At 50.2% G+C, this 18,255-nt stretch overlaps 1 protein-coding gene across 2 annotated transcripts in view; it reads left to right on the plus strand.

Moving 5' to 3' along the window:
- The first annotated feature begins 227 nt into the window (after window positions 1-227).
- GALNT10 (polypeptide N-acetylgalactosaminyltransferase 10) overlaps window positions 228-18,255 on the plus strand; it is a 214,027-nt gene continuing 195,999 nt past the window's right edge. For both annotated transcript variants that reach the window (XR_009353811.1, XM_059174109.1), the window contains exon 1: window positions 228-508. Coding sequence is in view for 1 of the 2 variants with exons in the window: in XM_059174109.1 (XP_059030092.1) it covers window positions 350-508 (159 nt within the window). In the remaining variant the exon portion in view is untranslated. The remainder of the gene's footprint in view (window positions 509-18,255) is intronic.

Below are 18,255 nucleotides of genomic sequence, written 5' to 3' on the forward strand. Positions count from 1 at the left end.
CCGAGGCCCCCGCCGCGCCGGGGCGGGCGGGGAACAGCCGCGACGAGGCCGGAGCCCGCGGCGCCCAGACTTCAGCCGCCGAGCTGGAGGGAGGCGGTGCGGGGCGCGAGGCTCGGCCGGCTCAGGGGCGGCGGCGGCGGCGACATCCTCCCCCGTGGCGGCGGCGCGGTGGCAGAGGCCGGCTCCCCGGCCGGCGAGCGGCGGAAGTGCCGCGGAGTTGGAGCGGGGCCGGCGCCGCGGCAGCTTCTCCTCGCCCGAGCTGCTGCCGCCGCCGGGCGGACGGGCGGACGCGCGGAGCCGGGGGCCGTGCGGCGGGGCCGGCGGGGCGCGGCGGGGCTGACCGGCCCCGATGAGGCGGAAGGAGAAGCGGCTTCTGCAGGCGGTGGCGCTGGTGCTGGCGGCCCTGGTCCTTCTGCCCAACGTGGGGCTCTGGGCGCTGTACCGCGAGCGGCAGCCCGACGGCACCCCCGGGGGATCGGGGGCGGCGGTGGTCCCGGCGGCCGGACTGGTGAGACCCCCGTTGCTGTGGGGGGTGGGAATACTCTCCCCGCATTCACCTGGAGCCTTCGGTTCCTTCCTCCACCTTTCCTTTTCTGCCTCCTTAGCGTCAGCCCCTGACACTCTTCGGTTCTTCGGTTCTTCCCATTTTGGGGATTGGGAACATTGAGGCTCAGAGAAGGACAGGGATTTGTCCAGGGCCTCCGTGTCAGCCAGAGGCCGAATCAGAACTAGAAACCGACACTCCTGTTGCTCAGTCTGGAAGGTCTGTTTCTTACCTTAGGTTACCATCCTCCTTTCTGTCCCTGTCTGGTATTCCCTTTCCTCCCAGCATCTTTTGCTTTTGTAGAGTCCTGTCTGCATTCCTGTACCCCAGGGTGACTCCTTCTTCAGGAGCTGCCGGTCCTTCTATTTAGTGTCCAGGTCTTTTCTGCTTTTGTCCCCCCCTGCTGATCCAAGATTGCCTCCTCAGGTCAGCCCCTTTCCTGTTTTCCCATCTGCGCAATGGGACACCTGACCTCCCTCCTCTCCCCATTTGTTTGCCCTCCCCTCTCCTCTCCCTCTCCCTCCCTCTTTCCTAGACCTGTGGGTGCCTTGGAGGATACAAAGATCATACTCCCCTTGGAGCTTCAGGTCTAGGGAGAGGGAGGAAGCTCTTGGTTCTTGAGGGACCTCCTGCCTTTGACCTTCTGGGAGTCCAGAAGTGGGAGTTCTGGTGGAGGGACCCCCAAAATTTCCCAGAGGCTATTTGTGCGCCATGTGACCTGAGGATGGAACATCAGGTGCCTTCCGTGTCCCTTTGGAGAGTACCCATGATCCCTTTTGAACTTGTCCAGTTTGATTAGGTGCGTTGTTTCTTGCAGCCAAGACTAGGATCTTAATCGTTCCTGCTTCTGAACTCACCCACGTGTGTGTGTGTGTGTGTTGTGTCACACATAGATATAGACTCATAGCAGAAAGCTTTGTCAGAGCCCTCCTGCCTTCCCAGCTCCTGGCTCAGTCAGTATGAGTGAGTGTATACATGCTTGAACTGTTTCACGCAGTGGGACATTTCATTCAGGTTTTCTTATGGCATTTCTTGGTCCCATGGGAAGTGGATAACTTGCCCATCGGGGTCAAACTTGACTGATTGTTGGCAGGATGAGGGAAGGAGCTGACTTTTGAGGTTGATGTTTTTCTCTCTCTTCCTGGTATCCGGCTGCTGCCTGGGCAGCCTGGCATCTTGAGCACAGAGGGAAGGCTGCTTGCCACAGGGATGACCAATATGAGTACAGCCTGTCACTCTGGGAATTGTTGCAAACCGTCCTGGAGGGCCTTGGTGATCTTTTTGGTCGATCTCATTGTTTGGATATTAAGCTCCTTCAACTCTTTCACTAAACCCCTGGTTCAAACCCTGAAAGATATATTAGACCTCTTTCCCTTAAATTCTGTGTGCATATGAGTTTTTCCTTCATGAAATTTTTCTTCTGTTCTTACCCTGTCCCTGCATCAGGGGCCAGAGGTCAGGGTTCTGTCTTAGCACTACCTGTAACTTGATGTGTTTGTCTTTGATCACCTCTCATCTCCCTCTCTGAACCTCCCTTTCTCCATCCGTAAAATGTGGTTATTGGTCCAGATCCAGCATTATGATACCATCAGTGAATCAATGAGGAGTACAGTGGCCACTTGTGCCTTTCCTGAGGGCTGGGGTCCCTTGTAGCATCCCTAGCAGTGGGGGCTCCATACTGGACACAGCCCCAGGTCAAGGTGGGGAGTGTCCTGCCTGAACACTAATTCTCCTTTAGAATATCTGGAGCCAGTTCTGAAATAGCTCCTGACATTCTGCCTCTGCCTGAAGAAAGCCCTCGTATTTCATTTGCCGTGAATGCCAGAGACGTCCTGATTTTCATTTTCTGTAGACCCAGATGTGTAGAGAGAAGGTCAAGGTTAACTGCCAGTTTGGCTTGAGCTTTCAAAGTAAATTACTCACTTGTGCAAGAGGGAATTGATGGAGTAAGGCAGCCTTTTGGGCGAACAGATCAGGGAGCAACAGCTGGGCACTGCTTAGAGCCCTTAACTGGAATGGACAGACAGGCTCATCCGCGAGGGTCTAGTTCTCGCTCATTTCTTTTGCCCTGGAATATCATGAGGAGGAGGAAGAAGACGTGAAAGGGTGTGGTGGTGGGTGTGGGGGCTATGGATGCCTTATCCTTGCTTTAAAGAAACTCGCCTTGCTTCCTGGGAGTAGCAGAAAGGAGCTGTTTCTCCAGTGAGAAGCTCTGCTAGGTGCTGTAGGATTCAGCATTCATCTGCTGCCTTTCAGGAATACTCTGCCAAATTTCCACACAGCCACTTTTTGTGTCACTCTCCTGCAGATGCACAGCACCAGGCTTGGCCCCCAGTCCCCTTTCTGAATGTCAGCTGGCCTTGAGGGAGGAGGCTGAGTTCTCAGAGTGATGGTGTTCTCTCCCTCATCCCAGGCGGCTGGAACATGCGCCGAACACATCAGCCTGCTCTCTGGGAAATCTGGCATCTTGAGCGCACAGGGCTCCTTTCGACAGGGCTGAACAGTTCGGAGCTCACCTTGTCACTCTTGTGATTGTTGAGCATCATCCCAGAGCACCTTGTTGCTCTTTCGGGGAGAAATAACTGCAGAGGCTTTGGAGGAAAGTCTGGCAGGACTTTATCCACATGCAAAATATGTTCCCTGTGGGTTTGAGGGTTAACATACCCGCTGTTAGAGCAGTCCTTTAACTCCTTGACTTCTCCCCTGGATTGAAGAATAAAAGAGTTTCAAGTTGTGAGCATTTATCGTCTGCTAGAAAGTAAGTCTATAGAACTGTTCTGCTGGCTCATCCTAGGTATAGCTCTGGAGCTGGGTAGGGCAGCTGATTTATAAAGGACACATAATGCTTTTAGGATTTCAACATTTAGCTGGTCAGACAGCTGGCTTCTCAGAGAGTTGCAAAACTGAGCAAGAAAAGCTAGTCCTGAAGCCATCTTCATTCTATTTATTGATTTATTTAAAATTTAACTAGAGCCATCTTCATTTTAATTTAGGTGTCCCGCTCATTCCTAGCCCCAGTCTGTTTAATGCCTTGGTTTGATCCTGCAGTCTGCTTCTCATTCCAGACCTGGGAACTAGCTGTCAAACACCCATGTTAGGAAATGTGATGTAGTCTCCTCCCCCATTTCAGAGCCATAATCTCTTGTGAGAAATGACTTCATTGGATAATAGCGACTGTGGAATGGAAATTGGTAGGATAATAGAATACCAGTGATTTTAATTTTCAAGTATTAAGAGTTTTTCTCATTGTGTCAGAGCTGAACCTTATTCTTAGAACGTCCAGAAATCAATACCTTCCCTCTCACCCCACCCCTTTTTCGTCTTCCTGGCGGCACAGCCTTACCCATCAGAAAGTTAAACACCATAGAAATGTAGCCTTGGAATGATTTCTTTAATTTTCCACGGAGGGGCTGGGACCCTTTATCCTGCTAATCTCTTGTCTGTCTGCATGCCCAGCTGAAATCTGATGCCAGTGGGGCTCGGTTGGTTTGGGTTGGTTTCCCTGAGCAAATCTGGCTCCCTGCATTCCTTCTGTCATCCTAGGTTTGTACACTCCTCGGAGCCTAGCTAAGGAAGGCCTGGGGACAGAGGCTGGGGTTCTAGTTCCTCTCTCCTGCCCCTGAACTCCCCGTGGGATCTTAGGAAAGTGGTTTAACCTCTTTGGTCCTTGATCTCTCAACTATAAAGTAAAGGTTTATATTCAGGAGAGGGAAGGTAGATGTGTATCATAGTGGTGCTCCCCTTCCCTGGCCAGGGCAGACCTTGCTCACTAGTCTCTTTCCCACTAAGCCCGGACTTGGCTTCAGACTGTTTCTCCACATTGCTACCCAAGTGGAGTTAATGGCATGTTGAAATTTATTTGCGACACAGGGAATAGATCTTCCGTTAGGATGTTTCCAACTTGAGCTTCCTGGGGCTCCATGAGTTTGTTTGGAAGCACATACTGCAAAGGTCCAAACAGTAGAAGTATGTTAAAACAGGCCTCCCTGTACCTAGGTTGTGACACAGCTTACTACTTAGGGATGTGTTTATACTCTGAGGGTGGTCAGTCTTTAATCTGTTGGCACCAGTGGCACAATAACAAATAAGGGAATCAGGGATGAAAACGCAAAGACCCATTTCAGAGATAACCATCTAGCTTGCTGATCGTACTTTGTACACAGTTGATTCTTACACAAGGATGGCATCAGGAGCCCATCACTGAAAAACACCCCAGAGGCAAACTGGTGGCTCCTGATGGTGTTTGCACCGGGTTCTGTATTTTGTATATATCTGACCCTCAGCATCCCATCTAGATATCCTGGCTTCCAGGAAGACTGAAATAAGAGTCTTTCTTCTCAGAGAACCTCTGTCTTCCCACCCAGTGCAGTGGGGAGAGGAGGTTCCCTGTACCTTCCTGAGTTCCTTTGGCCAGCAAATGCATCGTGGCCTCCCCTTCCAGAAAAGTCTTGAAGGAGGAAACGCAACCTCTTCTAGAACGTAGCATAAGGCTTGGTACTTGGAAGACGGTCAGAATGTGTTTGTGAATGATTGAGATGTGTCAGAGCTTCAGAAGTCATCTCGTCAGCCTCCTTGTTTTGTAGGTGTGGAAACTGAAGCCCAGGAGAGGGGAAATCTGTTCTCAGAGCGGGTAGTGCAGATCAGAACCCGGTTCTTCTCCACATCCCTGCTCTATTTCACCATGAATATTTTTACCCCCACATCCCAATAATTGATCCTTCTCTACCATTATCCCACATTAGTCAAGATCATCTGTCCCGGTTTTGGAGCATGATATTTATTGCCCAGTTATTGGCTGGAACTTATCTGGCTTTTTTGCAGATCCATTTTTATACATTTCTTCCCAAGTTTTTATAGCATTAAAGCAAGTAAAATGAATCAGACTTTAAGGTGGCAAAGGGATCCGACAAGGAAATTGAGAAAGTAAATGGGTGCATCGCATGCGGCATCATTACTGCCACCTGTGGCAAATGGCGCTCATGTGAGCTGAGGAACCACTTTGGATTCTCTGTCACTTGTAAGTAACAGAATGGGCTGAAATGAGTAAGGGGATATATTAGCTCCTGTAATCATGATGGCTTCAGGTATGGTCTGATCTAGAGGTTCATGGCCTAGACTGAGCCCTTATGGTAGCAAAAAGTGGTTGTAGCTCTTTCCGACCTCATATCCATACCCAGATCCTGGAGGAGAGAGTCTGTCTCTTCTGGTAGCTTCTCTACAAGAGAGAGGGAACTTTTTTCCCCTCGAAGTGCTAGCAAGATCTCTTTAGGTTTTAACTGCCCAATATAGATCTAATATGCTCTCTAAACCATTCACACTTGTCAAGAGCATGAGCTTTGCTGATTGACTTAACCCACCCTGGAGCTAGGGTGAGGCTTGGGCCATCCGAATTGTAGAAGAGCAGTTCCCAGAGAAGAATCCGAGTGCTTTTGTGGGAAGGAGGGGAAATGCAGTCTAGGGATGAAGACAACAGGTGTCCATTCCGGAACCTCTACTGACCTAGTGTCCCAAGCTGCCACTCCTGGGGGAATCAGGCTTGGTCTCTGAGGTAAAAACCTCTCGGCCATTGTGGACTCAGCGTTGATCACTGTACCTTCAGTCTGAAGGTCTGTGTTCTCATCCCAGCTCTGCCTTCTTTTTGGCTGGGCTTTTGCACTCTGGGAGCCTCACTGTCCTCCTGAGGAAAGCTGGAAGGTAGAGGCTTGCCAGTGAGGAGTAGAGGGCTGAGATAAAGTGTGGTTGAAAGCTGTCTTTATTCAGTCTTGCCTGTGAGTTCTGCTACTGCTTTCTCCCCCCCCCCACCCCCACCCCAGACGTCCAGAGAGCTGCTGCCCACCCTCCCTGTGTGTGTGTGTGCTCACACACACACACACACACACACACACACACGTTCAAAGTCAGTTCATTGAAAATTTCTCTCAAGCTGAAAAAGAACTTCTGTCTCTTCAGCTTCGACTTTTTTTTCTGCCTGGCCTTCTTAGCTGGAGGAGGCGGAGTGTTCATACTTTGGAAGCTAGAGGAAGCTAAACAATTCAGCTTGCTGTGGTGGGTGGGTGTGTATTTATGAGTGTGTAGCTTTCTCTCCATGTGTCTCTCTCCTCTCTCTCTCTTATCTTTGGATGGTTCCTGTTTGCTGCCCTCTGCTGAGTGTAGATAGGAGAAGGAAGGGAAAAAAGCAGGCCCACGTTTTCCTTCCCTTTGGTTTTGAGAGAATTCTGAGCTTCGGATGCTGGATTTTCTTCTGTTTGCTTGGGTAATAAAAGCCCCAGCATTAAATGACACTAATAAGGATGGTGATGGAACAGATGACAGGGAGAATGATGAGGTTAATAATCGTCATCATAGCAGCTACCATGTGTTTGGCACTTACTCTGCTAGGCAGTGGACTAAGAGGCCCTTTACCTGTACATCTTGTTAAACATTCCCAATTAGAAACAGGCAGGAATGAATGAGGGAACCAGGACTCACAGAGGTGTGAGTGCTGGCTGGATGCGTAGCCTGTGCAGCCTGTGGTTGTGGAGCTGGTGTTTGAGCCTACAGGTCTCTGACCCAGGGCCTAAGCAGGACAAAGGACCCGTTTCCCACCCTGCCCTTCCATGTGCTCCTGCAAGGCTGCTAGGGGAGCCCTGACATCTGAGCAGATGGGGAAGACCACTGTTCTAAGACTGAACCTCTGCCGTGGCTGAGGAGCAACCCATGAAGTCAGTTGGTGGTGGTGTGACCTTGACGAGGAACCCTCGCCCAACCCCCACTGAAGCCCCATTGGCAGAGGGACTGCCCAGTCCTCCTAGATTGAGCCGCTCTGGGGCAGTATATAGGGCTCTAGTTTTAGAGCTACACTGCTTGATTCAGATCCCTATCCTTGGGGAAGTCACTTGACCTCTGTGCCTGGATTTCTTGATCTGGAAAATGGAAACAGTGTTCTGTATATATGTGTTGAGGGGGGTTCTTTCGGTGGTTGAATGAATTGTTGCTGGAAGCTGAGCAGTTTTGCTGCTGATCAGGGGTGGGAAGGAAGGTGTGTCTGCACAGGCTGCTCTTTGTACCCCACTCCCCCCCACTCTTCGGAATCAAGCAATTATTGAGGGCACCTTCCCACTTCCTGCCCTAGGAAAGAACCCAGCCCCTCTGCATCCTTCTAGGAAGTACTCTTTGCCACCTCCAGGAAGTTTTTTTTTTTGTTTTTAGAGAGAGCTTGCATGTGGGGGTTGGGGGGTGGCAGGGGATGGGAAGAAGGAGTGAGAGAATCTTAAGCAGGTTCCACACCCATTGTGGGGCTGGCTCTCAGAACCCTTGAGATCACGACCCAAGCTGAAATCAAGAGTCGGATGCTTAACCCACGGAGCCACCCAGGCCTCCCCAGGAAGTCTTTTGTGGTCACTCCAGCCCCCAGGAGTTGCTTACTGGTCTTAGGTCCCCTGAGCACTGATCTTATCATCTGCCCGCTTAGATCAGGTGACTTTCCAGAAACGCAGGGTCTTGTGCTTCTTCCTGTGGCTCACTCCTGGCACCTGTCAGGCTGTTCCTTGTCTCTCAGCCTCCACCCACGCTACTCCCTTGCCTCTCATATCTCCTTCCCTGCCACCAGGCCCCTAAGCCTCACTCACCCCTGCAGGGGCAGCCTGCAGTTAGGTGGTCTCCTAAAAGGGCCCAGAGCCCCTTATATAAATGCATCATGCAGTGTAATTGTTTTTATTTAATCTGCCCAGAGTGTCGGCTCCCGAAGGCAGGGACTAAACTGTCTCAGTCACCCACTCTTGTTTGCCCAAAATATTTGCTGAGTGACTGAAGAAGCGAGGGAGTGGATGTTATGGCCGGTACTCAGTAACTTTCTGGCTGAGAGCAGGAAGCTTAGCCTTGAAGAACGGTTCTTTGCGGGTGCTTCGCAGTCCCTGGGGAGCCTGTTAGTGGGGACTCCAGGGCTCATGCCCAGGGAGCACGATGGGACCAGTCTGGGGTGGGCCAAGGATCTGCGTATTTAACAAATTCTGTTGAGAGTCCATCCGGGAACTCTCGCCTTTCTGCCCACATCCTCAACTCGTCAGCACCCCTGGGAGGCAGAGCTCACCTTCCCCAGGGGCCAATTCCATTCTCCCAAGGAGCGCTCTGGGACTGCCTTTGAACTTGTATTCCTGAGGAGTGTGTTTATTTGCAGTTCCCCAGGTTGGCAAGCAGTGCTCCCAGAGGGCTCTGTGGTGCCTGCTGTTCGGGCACTCTATCAGTTGGCTGGGGTTGGGGAACCAGGATCCTGGATCCGGGATCCGGGATGGGCGGTGCACTTTGAAAATTGCTCTGCCTCAGGCCAGGAGGACTCTCTGGGTGTCTCATGTTGTGTTTTCCCTGATGCCTGTGGTCTGTTGCCCTTCTGGGATGGGTGCTCTGCCCTCCTGCCTTGGGGGCAAGGAGGAGGTGCTTGGAAGTAGGGGTTAGGGGAGTACTGAACCAGGGCCTCCCTGGGAAGGTGTGGCATTAGGAAGGCCTCTGCATCTCTCCATTGAGCCAGGAGTGTGGGACTGGGCACAAGCTTCTCTGATCCCAGGCCCACCACTGGCATTTGCTCGCTCACTCGGTTTCCCACTCGGGACTTCAACTCCAGCCTGATCCTAAAATGAGCACAGTGGTCACTGTTCCACAGTGTTGTGAGGATTACAGTAACGATGAGAAAGCTGAGGTGTAGAGGGGTCACGGACATACGTAGGGCCACACAGCTAGGAAGAGATGGAAACAGGATTCCAGCCAGGTGTCTCACTCCAGCAGAGCACCTGGCCCCAGGCTTCCTTCTGCTGCCTTGCCACCTGCTGGCCCTATGACTCTGGGGGAGCCTCCCTTTACTTTCTTCCCCAGGACCACACTTGCTCCCTCGGGCAGCCTCCCAAGAGCCCAGTTAACTGGGGTTGAGTGTGTGTCCGAATCTCTCCCGTGAATTACAGATGCCAGCTTCCTCCAAGGGGCCCGAGGGGCCGGCTGTGAGGCAGAGGGTGCTGGTGGGGGCTTCTGGAGGAGGGGGGTTTCTTAAAGGAACAGGTTGGAAACATCTGGTGGGGGAATGTGTGTGAGAATTACTTCCTGCTGCCGAAGCACATTGTATGTGCGAAACTGAACACTGTTATTTTAGTGTGTTTCCTCCTGAGTATTGATCCGCGTCAGCGGCTGACAGTGAAAAAATATATATGCATGTCTATTTGTGATATAATAGGTTTCTAAATCTGGCCTCTAACTAGGGAAGAGTTCGTGATCATACCTGTAGCGGGATTCCTGGTCATTTTATTGACAATAATCCTTAATGACTCTCTCCCTCAGAGAACTTCATTTGACCTTTGTACTATTTTTTTTTTTTAAGCTTTACCTGTATGCTTTAATGGAGGTGCAGGCCAGACACAGCCATCCATGTGTCTCCCATGGTTCACCCAGGGTTGGCCCACAGATGGTTGGGCATCTTTATTTAAAAAAAAAAAAAACTTTTTTTAAAACAAAATTTTGTTTATTTATTTTAGAGAGAGAGCGCAGGTAGAGGAGCAGAGGGGGAATGGAAAAGACAGGGAAAGACTCAAGCAGGCTCCACACTGCACACAGAGCCCTAAGAGGGGTTTGATCTCATGATCTTGAGATGGTGAGCTGAGTGGAAACCAAGAGTCAGCCGTTTAATCAGTGGAGCCACCCAGGTGCCCCAAGGGCATCTTTATTTTTAAGTGTTGGAAAGTTGTCCCTACTTAACACTGGGATATTTCACATTTAAAAAAATTCTCACTTCTGGCTTATGAGAAAAAATGTGAAAGTCTTGCTGCTGGGCCCGGTGTCACAGACCGTGTCTGGAGCTAGGCCGCGGTTGCCTGCTCTAGACAGGTCTCAGCTCAAACCTCGCTTCTCCCTTTCACATAACCAGCCTGGCCTCTGGAGGTTTGTGAGTTTGGGACCCCTCCTTTCTAACCTTTGTCTACTTTGTTCTGTTGATGTCCCCGGGGAGGCACAACAGGGCTTATGACTCCACTTTACAGAAGAGAAAACTGAGATTCGAAGGTCATAGGGACGTGCGTGACTAGTCACAGAGCCAGTAGGTGGAGGCTCGTCCTTTTTGACTCTAAGCCTGATGCACTTTTTGGTGTGGGGGAGAAGATAGTTACTTGGAATTAGAAACATATAAACCTTAGGCTTTTGAACAAAGTCACTTGAGTTTATATCCGGATGATTTATATTCCAGCTCTGTCTGAGCCCAAGAACCATTCACCTTGTTTCTCTGTGTTTTTAGGTATTCTGAATTTGAGGGCTACCCTGTCTGACGAAGTTTGCTCCAGCTGCGTCAGGGGCTGCTGTAGGTTTGTTAGAAATGATGAGAGCACAAAGCCCACTTTGTTTTCTGCCTTGGGCTTCCTGGCATGTCAGGAAACCCCAGAACGTGCATTCTTGTTACTGCCGGAGTGTTGGGAGCCTAAAAGGAGAGGAAAGACAGCTTTCCAGCAGGAATGGCACATGCTGCATTCCCTTGTCTGAGGAGGCCTCAAAGGCCTCTGGGGGCATTTCTGGAAAAGAGAGGGCTTGTGTGAGGGCTCTGAGCTAACTGGGTGAGGCAGTTCAGCTGAACACAGCCACCTGTGTCTATGAGTACGGGACCCTTTGCTGGGGGCAGGGGTGGCTGCAGCTCCCCTCCTCCCGCCTGCTTCAGGAACCTTCTTTAGAGGTTCCAGGTGGCTGCTGGTGTGGCAGTAGGGCATACATGGGGTATTGGGCACAGAAGGTGTGGCAGCCGGTCCAGAGCTGAGAGTTTGCTTTCTGAGCCCTGGCTCCACAGCAGTGACAATAATGATCATTAGTTTATTGAGTTCTTGGTGCATGCTATGAACTGGGCTTTTCTCGGTTCTTCAGCACGGTATGTGCTCTTACTGTGGTCCTTTCGCAGATGGGAAGGCCGATGCCCAGGAAGCTGAAGCTGCTTCCCAGACCTGCAGGGGAAACAAGTGGTGGGACTGTGACTGAGACTTCTGACTCTAAAACCTGTGCTCTTAACTACCATGCTTTAGTGACACCATGGCAAGTCGTGGAACCCCTCTTGACCTCCATTTCCTCCTTTGTAAAGTGGGGATTGTGTTCCCGGCATGCCAGAAGAGTCCAGCTAAGAGGACTGGTTGGTTTTCAGACTTGCTTGTGCCCCTTGCTCTGGGCACTTGTCAGACAGCGCTCTCGGCTCTGTTCTCTTTCCTGCCGGGGTAGGCAGGTCCCCTCTGTTCTGGAGCCCTAGGGTTTCCCTGAGGAGGAGTTCGCAGGGTATATGTGGAGTGTGCCTCCCTCCCCAGCTGGGATCCTGGCTGGGCTGCTGCCCTTCCTCTCCCCTGGCAGTGGGAGGCCTGGCCAGGGAACAATGGGGCACATTAAGAAGGCTGCCAGGTGCCAAGCCAGAGGTATTGAAGGGACATTTGATTAGTTTTAATCCTAAATGTCAGGCTTTTGTTCCTTCTTTGAGGAGTTAGAGGGGAAGGAAGCTGGGATGGCTTTCCTGTCTGTGTGGTTCATGTGGGCTCTCCTGCTTTGGGAGTGAATATGCCTCTTCCAGCCCCCCCCCCCCCCAGCCGTCCTCAACCCTCTCTGCTCTGTGTCCGTCTGTCTCTCCCTGTTACTATGCTGTGTGTGTCTCTCTCAGCAAGTGATAAGAGATGAGACTGAAGAATCCCTAATTCCAAGGGGCTATCTTTCATCTTGCCCCATCTCCCCCAACCTCATCCTTGCCAAGAGGTCAGCGGTTTTTGGCTTGAACACCTTCAGTGAGAGGAAACTCACTCTCTTAGCTCAGCAGAGTCTTGGGTAATCTGTTATGGCTCAGGGAGGCTTAGAGGATTTCTCGAGTGCCCACTGTCTTTCTTTTCAGGCTCTTCTCAAATCTTTCCTTTCCCAGAAAGTCTTCCCTGATCTTTCCAGTTAGAATTAATATCTATCTCTTGCAAATGCTTATAGAATTTAATTTGTCTAGCTTTAGTGGCACAAATGTTATAGTGCTATGTTTTGCTGTTTCTCTAGGCAGAGGAAAGTAATGTTGAAGGAGCTTTCCCAGTAGGACAGCCCGTTGGGTGAGGTTCCAGCTGGAGAGAAGGGATTGCAGAGAGCTGCCATGTGGGCCTGGGCTTCCTCCTGTTTCTAGAAGGTCCATCTCCAAACTTGGCCAGTGTATGTTATGTATTCTTTCAGTCCAGAGAATATGTCAGGCTTCGTGGGCCATATGGTCTCTGCAGCGACTTCTCAACTCTGTCATTGTAGTGTGAAAGCAGCCAGAGATAATACATTAATGAACAACTCTGCTGGGTTCCAATAAAACTTTATTTGCAAAAACAGGCTGCAGACTGGATTTGGCACATCATGGTTTGCTGACCCACGTTCTAGTCTCTTCCCAGTGGAACAAATGTGTTTAGTTGCTATGTGACCCTAGGGGTGGTGAGGTCCTTCTCCCAGGACCCCATCTACCATTAAATGGATGAATGCAATGTTATGGGTTGAATCATATCCCCTAAAAAGATACGTTGCTGTCCTAACCCCCATACCTCAGAATGTGGCCTTATAAGGAAATAGGGTCGTTGCAGATGTAATTAGTTTAGATGAGGTCATGCTCGAGTAGGTGGGGCCTCAATCCCATACCACTGACCGGGGTCCTTACTAGAGAGGAGGCACTTTGAGGGACAGGACCGTGGGGAGACTGAGGCGGAGACCAGGGTGATACTGCCTGCAAACCCAGGAACGCCTGGTGCCCCCAGCAGCTAAGAGAGGCACAGCTAAGAGAGCCTCCTCCAGAGGCTTTGGAGGGAGCATGGCCCTGCCATCACCTTGATTTTGAACTTGTACCCTCCAGAACACCGGAACAATATGTTTCTGTTGTTTTAAGCTGCCTGCTTGGTGGTGCTTTTTCATGGTAGCCCTAAGACATACATGCTTGGACCGTTTCCCATTTTCTCATCAGATTGTTTCATGGATGTGCGTGAATGTGATGGTGTGTTGTGTTTGGGTAGAGGTGGATAAAACACTCTGCAAGGCAGGCATAATTGTCATAATCTCTTCCAGCTACTTGGATTCCTTTTTAATTCGTGGAAAAATCCTCTTTTCCTATGGAGGATTAGCATATTACCCTGCATGTATGTATTCTTTAATGCCACTCTCCTTATTAACAGATCAGCCTCTTTTTAAAAAATTCTTTAACTTAGCTATTAGCCTGGAATACCAATGAGTAAATACTTGGTGCATACTGCCTTTCATTTAACTGTATTATCTTTCTTTTTCTGAGTTTCAGGTATAATGATTTCAGTCATTTCTTTTTGTTTTGGGTCCCAGCTTAATTGATTTGGGGTCCTACTATGTGTTAAGTATAGAAAACAGCTCCTGCCTTCAGAGGGCTTTTGGTCTACAAGGGGCCTGGACGGGTAGGTTCTCAGTGATGTATGCACAAGGCAGGGCATACTTAGTACTGAAGGAGGGGTCAGCCCTGTGTTGTGATACTCTGGGTGGGGGAGCAGATTGCATGGGTTGAGGACATCTGGAAAGTAGTGACTTTTAAGGTGGCCCTGGGGAAGGAGTGAGGCCTCTCAGGTAGCAGAAAGCAGGGAGCCCATTCTAAGAACAGGAGTAAGCCAAAGTCACTGAACTTTCAGATGTCTGTTAAGTAGCTGTAGGGAGGTAGGGCCAGAGCTCTGGTGGGAGGCTGGGAGGCTGGGCAGGCTGGACTTCTGGAAGTAGGGAAGCCATGGACAGGTTTGCTTTTTTTCCTTTTTAAAAGATGATTTATTTATTTATTTGACAGAGAGAGAGAGAGACAGACAAACAGCGAGAGAGGGAACACAAGCAGGGGAAGAGGGAGAAGCAGGCTTCCTGCTGAGCAGGGAGCCCAATGTGGGGCTCAATCCCAGGACCCTGGGATCATGACCTGAGCCAAAGGCATAGGCTTAACATCTGAGCCACCCAGGCCCCCTAAACCCCCCGCCATGGTCAGTTTTTACACAAAAGTCGATCTGAGCAGAGGGGCCAGATCAGAAGGGTGAATATGGCAATGTGGGAAGCACTGGGGGCTGCAGGCCAGTTTGGGGGATATACAAGTGGAGGCAGAATGAGTCCGTTCATTTGTGCATTATACCCCGCAGTGGTCCAGACACTGTACCAGGTAGTGAGGACATGAAGAGGTGTAACCTGCAGCTCTGAGAATCAGATACTCATAATACGAACTATACCACGCAGGCTACTTTTGCCAGGCACAGTGTGAAGCACTTTATATAAATTGCTGTTCTTAATCTTCATAGCAACCCAAAGGTACACACTGTAATAGCCCCATGTTATAGATGAGGGCACTAAGCACCAGCAAGAGGAAATGTTGCACCCAAGGTCACAGGTTGGTCACTGATGGAAATGCAGGGTCCTGAGCCTTACCACTAACCTTGACTCCATACACCCAGCAGGTCATTCAGAATAGTACGATCTTCTTCTGATGATTGCAGGTGCGGGTTCTACATGAGCACATAGGAGAGCAGATAAACCCAGGTGGGCTGGGTGGGTGGAGCAAGGAAAGGCTTCTTTTTTTTTTTTTTTTTTTTTTAAAGATTTTATTTATTTATTTGTCAGAGAGAGAGCGAGCAAGCACATGCAGACAGAGTGGCAGGAAGAGAGAGAGAGAGAAGCAGGCTCCCTGCTGAGCAAGGAGCCCGATGTGGGACTCGATCCCAGGACCCTGGGATCATGACCTGAGCTGAAGGCAGCTGCTTAACCAACTGAGCCACCCAGGCATCCCACAAGGAAAGGCTTCTTAAAGGAGGGAATCATCACCTAGGCCTTTGAAGGTGACTTAGCCAGGCAGGGAAAGGGTTAGCTGTGTAGTGGGGAGTGCAGGCATTTTCAGCAGTAGGGACAGCACAGTCAAAAGCCCAGAGTGGGGAAAACAGCTTGGCATATGCAGGGCCTTCCAAGTTCAGTGTTGCTGGCCCCTAGAGAATAAAGCCAGGAGGGGACTTGGGAGAAGCTGGAATGTAGGTAGGGCCAAGTTCACGGACTGGACTCTGCCTTGTGGTTCCTAGAGACCTGAAGGGTATTGGGCAGAGAAGTCTTGTGACCAGATTTGCTTTCTGACGGGTCCAAGAGTTGGAGAAGATCCAAGAGGTCATTTTGTCAATCACTGTCAGATGGCTGCACGTGAGGCCAGATGACATAGAGGAGCTCCCAGGACAGGATTCATGAGGCCAGTACACTTCAGCAATGGGACATGACTCAGAAGGCTCAGCCTGTAGTTTAGGCAGTGTTTGGGTCTGTGGTTCTGCTTCATTCAACATGTCATTTATCCAGCAGATTTTGACTGAATACTGAACGTGCCCAGACTGGCTTTCTGCTGAGCACTTGACAGTCCATGAGGAAAAGAATTGGGGTCTGTCCTTGAGGACCTGATGGACTACTAGGCAGATAGTTCCGGAGCAGTGGGATGCAAGCAGCCGGCGAAGTGGCCATGGGGCCCCAAGAGCATGGCAGAGGATGCACGGTAGGCTTTAGAGGGATCTCCCGGCTGCCCCTGCTCTCCTTGCCCCTGACCTAGCTCACTTCTAGGCTTATAAGGCTGCAGGTTTGCGTGGACTTGAATCCCAGCTCTGCCCTTCACTAGTTTTGTGACTTCAGAACTTATTGAATCCTTTGGTGTCGTCTGTTTTAAAATGATCACCATAGGGGCGCCGGGGTGGCTCAGTGGGTTAAAGCCTCTGCCTTCGGCTCAGGTCATGATCCAGGGTCCTGGGATCGAGCCCCACATCAGGCTCTCTGCTCAGCAGGGAGCCTGCTTCCTCCTCTCTCTCTGCCTACCTCTCTGCCTGCTTGTGATCTCTGTCTGTCAAATAAATAAATAAAAATCTAAAAAAATAAAAAATAAAATGATCACCATAATAGGCCCTACCTCAGGAGATAATTACCAGTTCACGTTCACAAAGCACACAGAATAGTCCCTGGTGTATTAGAAGTGGTCCATGGATGCTGATGTTCTTTTAGGCCCAGCATCCCTTAGCCCAGACCCTCTATATGAGGCACAGTTTAGGTTTTGGAATTATGTTAGTCAGGGTCCAGTCAGGAGAGAGAAACCACCCAGTAATCTAAACACAGAAAATTTCATATAAAAATTATCACCTATGACAAGAAATTGAAATAATGAAGGACTGGCTATCACGAAGTAGAGAGCGCTCTGAGTATATTCTAAAGAACGTGAGAGTAGCAAAGAGAGGGGCAGCCTCTACAGGTAGGGCTCCCCCCTACCCGTAGAGCTCAACTCCTGTTGAGACAGAGTTTCTAAGGAAAATCCCCCCAGCTTGGGGCTGAGATAGAGCACTCCCAGGAGAGGCCCCCAGGCTGTGATCTTGGCTTTGCTGGGAAGGGCACAGGTGTGCTGACTGAGTGGCAGAGAAGCAGTCATGGTGCCACATCAGTGAGCTGTGCAGGGGACGCTGATCACGGCGAGGGGCCTCATGGAAGGCCCTCCGCTGCAGCATGGCACACGGGAGCGGGTGTGGAGGGGGAGTTGCTTGGTGCTGTCCATCACTGCAGTGGGACAGTGGACAGGTTGGGCCTGCTGCTCTAGTCCCGTGCTAGAGAAGATGTAACTGAACGTGGGTTTGATCCCTGGTGAGTCACTGATGGGAAACTGTACCAGGGAGAGTTGTCACACAAAGGAAACTTTATTTGTGGCAGATAAGGAGATCCTGAGGAATAACTTCCAAAGCTGGAAGTGACTCCATGAGCATGGACGAATGGGTTCCTTTCATTTAGGGTTAGGATGAATATTCACCATATGTAGAGGTGGGCACAAGGTTGCAGATACACCTTAAGGAAACAGGCTTTATATATACTGTATGTTATGGAAATGAGGCTTGTGCTCCTCCTTGGGGAAGATTTTAGTGTAATGAGGTAAAGGCGGTGGTCAGTCACTCCATGGGTCACTCTGTGGTCCATCCACTCAGGCATGAGTCAGAAGGGGAGCTGAAATGGGTCTGGGTGGTGTGGGCCTCCAGAGCTCTATTGGACGGTCATCACTGCTTGCAGCGTGTTTCGGTTTCCATCACGAGGTGCTATACCCCTTGGGTCTTTTGCCTGAAATAGGAGATAAGCTGGGAAAAAAAGAGCTTAAGGAAAAATGTAGGACAAAGGCTGGTGGGTACAAGCATGTGAGCGGCAAGGTCAGGTCCTGGGGTCCAGCTGGTGACAGAGTCATCGTGCTGCCTGCCTGGCACATACATCAGAACCAGGATGAAAAACAGAGAAACAGGAGAACCCTTCCTCCTGCAGTGTCTCTCCAGCATCTTCTACTGGTCACTGTCATTACTATGAATATCATGTTATCTGGCGAGGGAAAAAGGTGTAAAGGGCCCAGATCCCTTTTCACACAGCAGTCGGTGAAGGGGGATTTGTGGTTTAGAGGCAATGAACTGCTCAGTGGCACAAAAGTCTTTCTGATATAGGAAAGTTGATACAACGCATACACTGTATTATTAATAGACCCAGTAGGACCTCTGGTAGGTCCCCATAATCATAACACACTTTTTCCTGTGGCAAAAATATAAGGATATTCACACTAAGTGATAAGTAAAGACCTGGCTTCATGTGCATTCAGGCCAGGTTTTGTCCCTGAGTTATACAAAAAAAAGTTATAAAACAGAGCTTTTGGGGGCACCTGGGTGGCTTAGTTGGTTGAGCATAACACTCTTGGTTTTAGCTCATGTCATGAT

The sequence above is a fragment of the Mustela lutreola genome, chromosome 5 (assembly GCF_030435805.1).
Source record: "Mustela lutreola isolate mMusLut2 chromosome 5, mMusLut2.pri, whole genome shotgun sequence".
Classification (NCBI taxonomy): Eukaryota; Metazoa; Chordata; class Mammalia; order Carnivora; family Mustelidae; genus Mustela; species Mustela lutreola.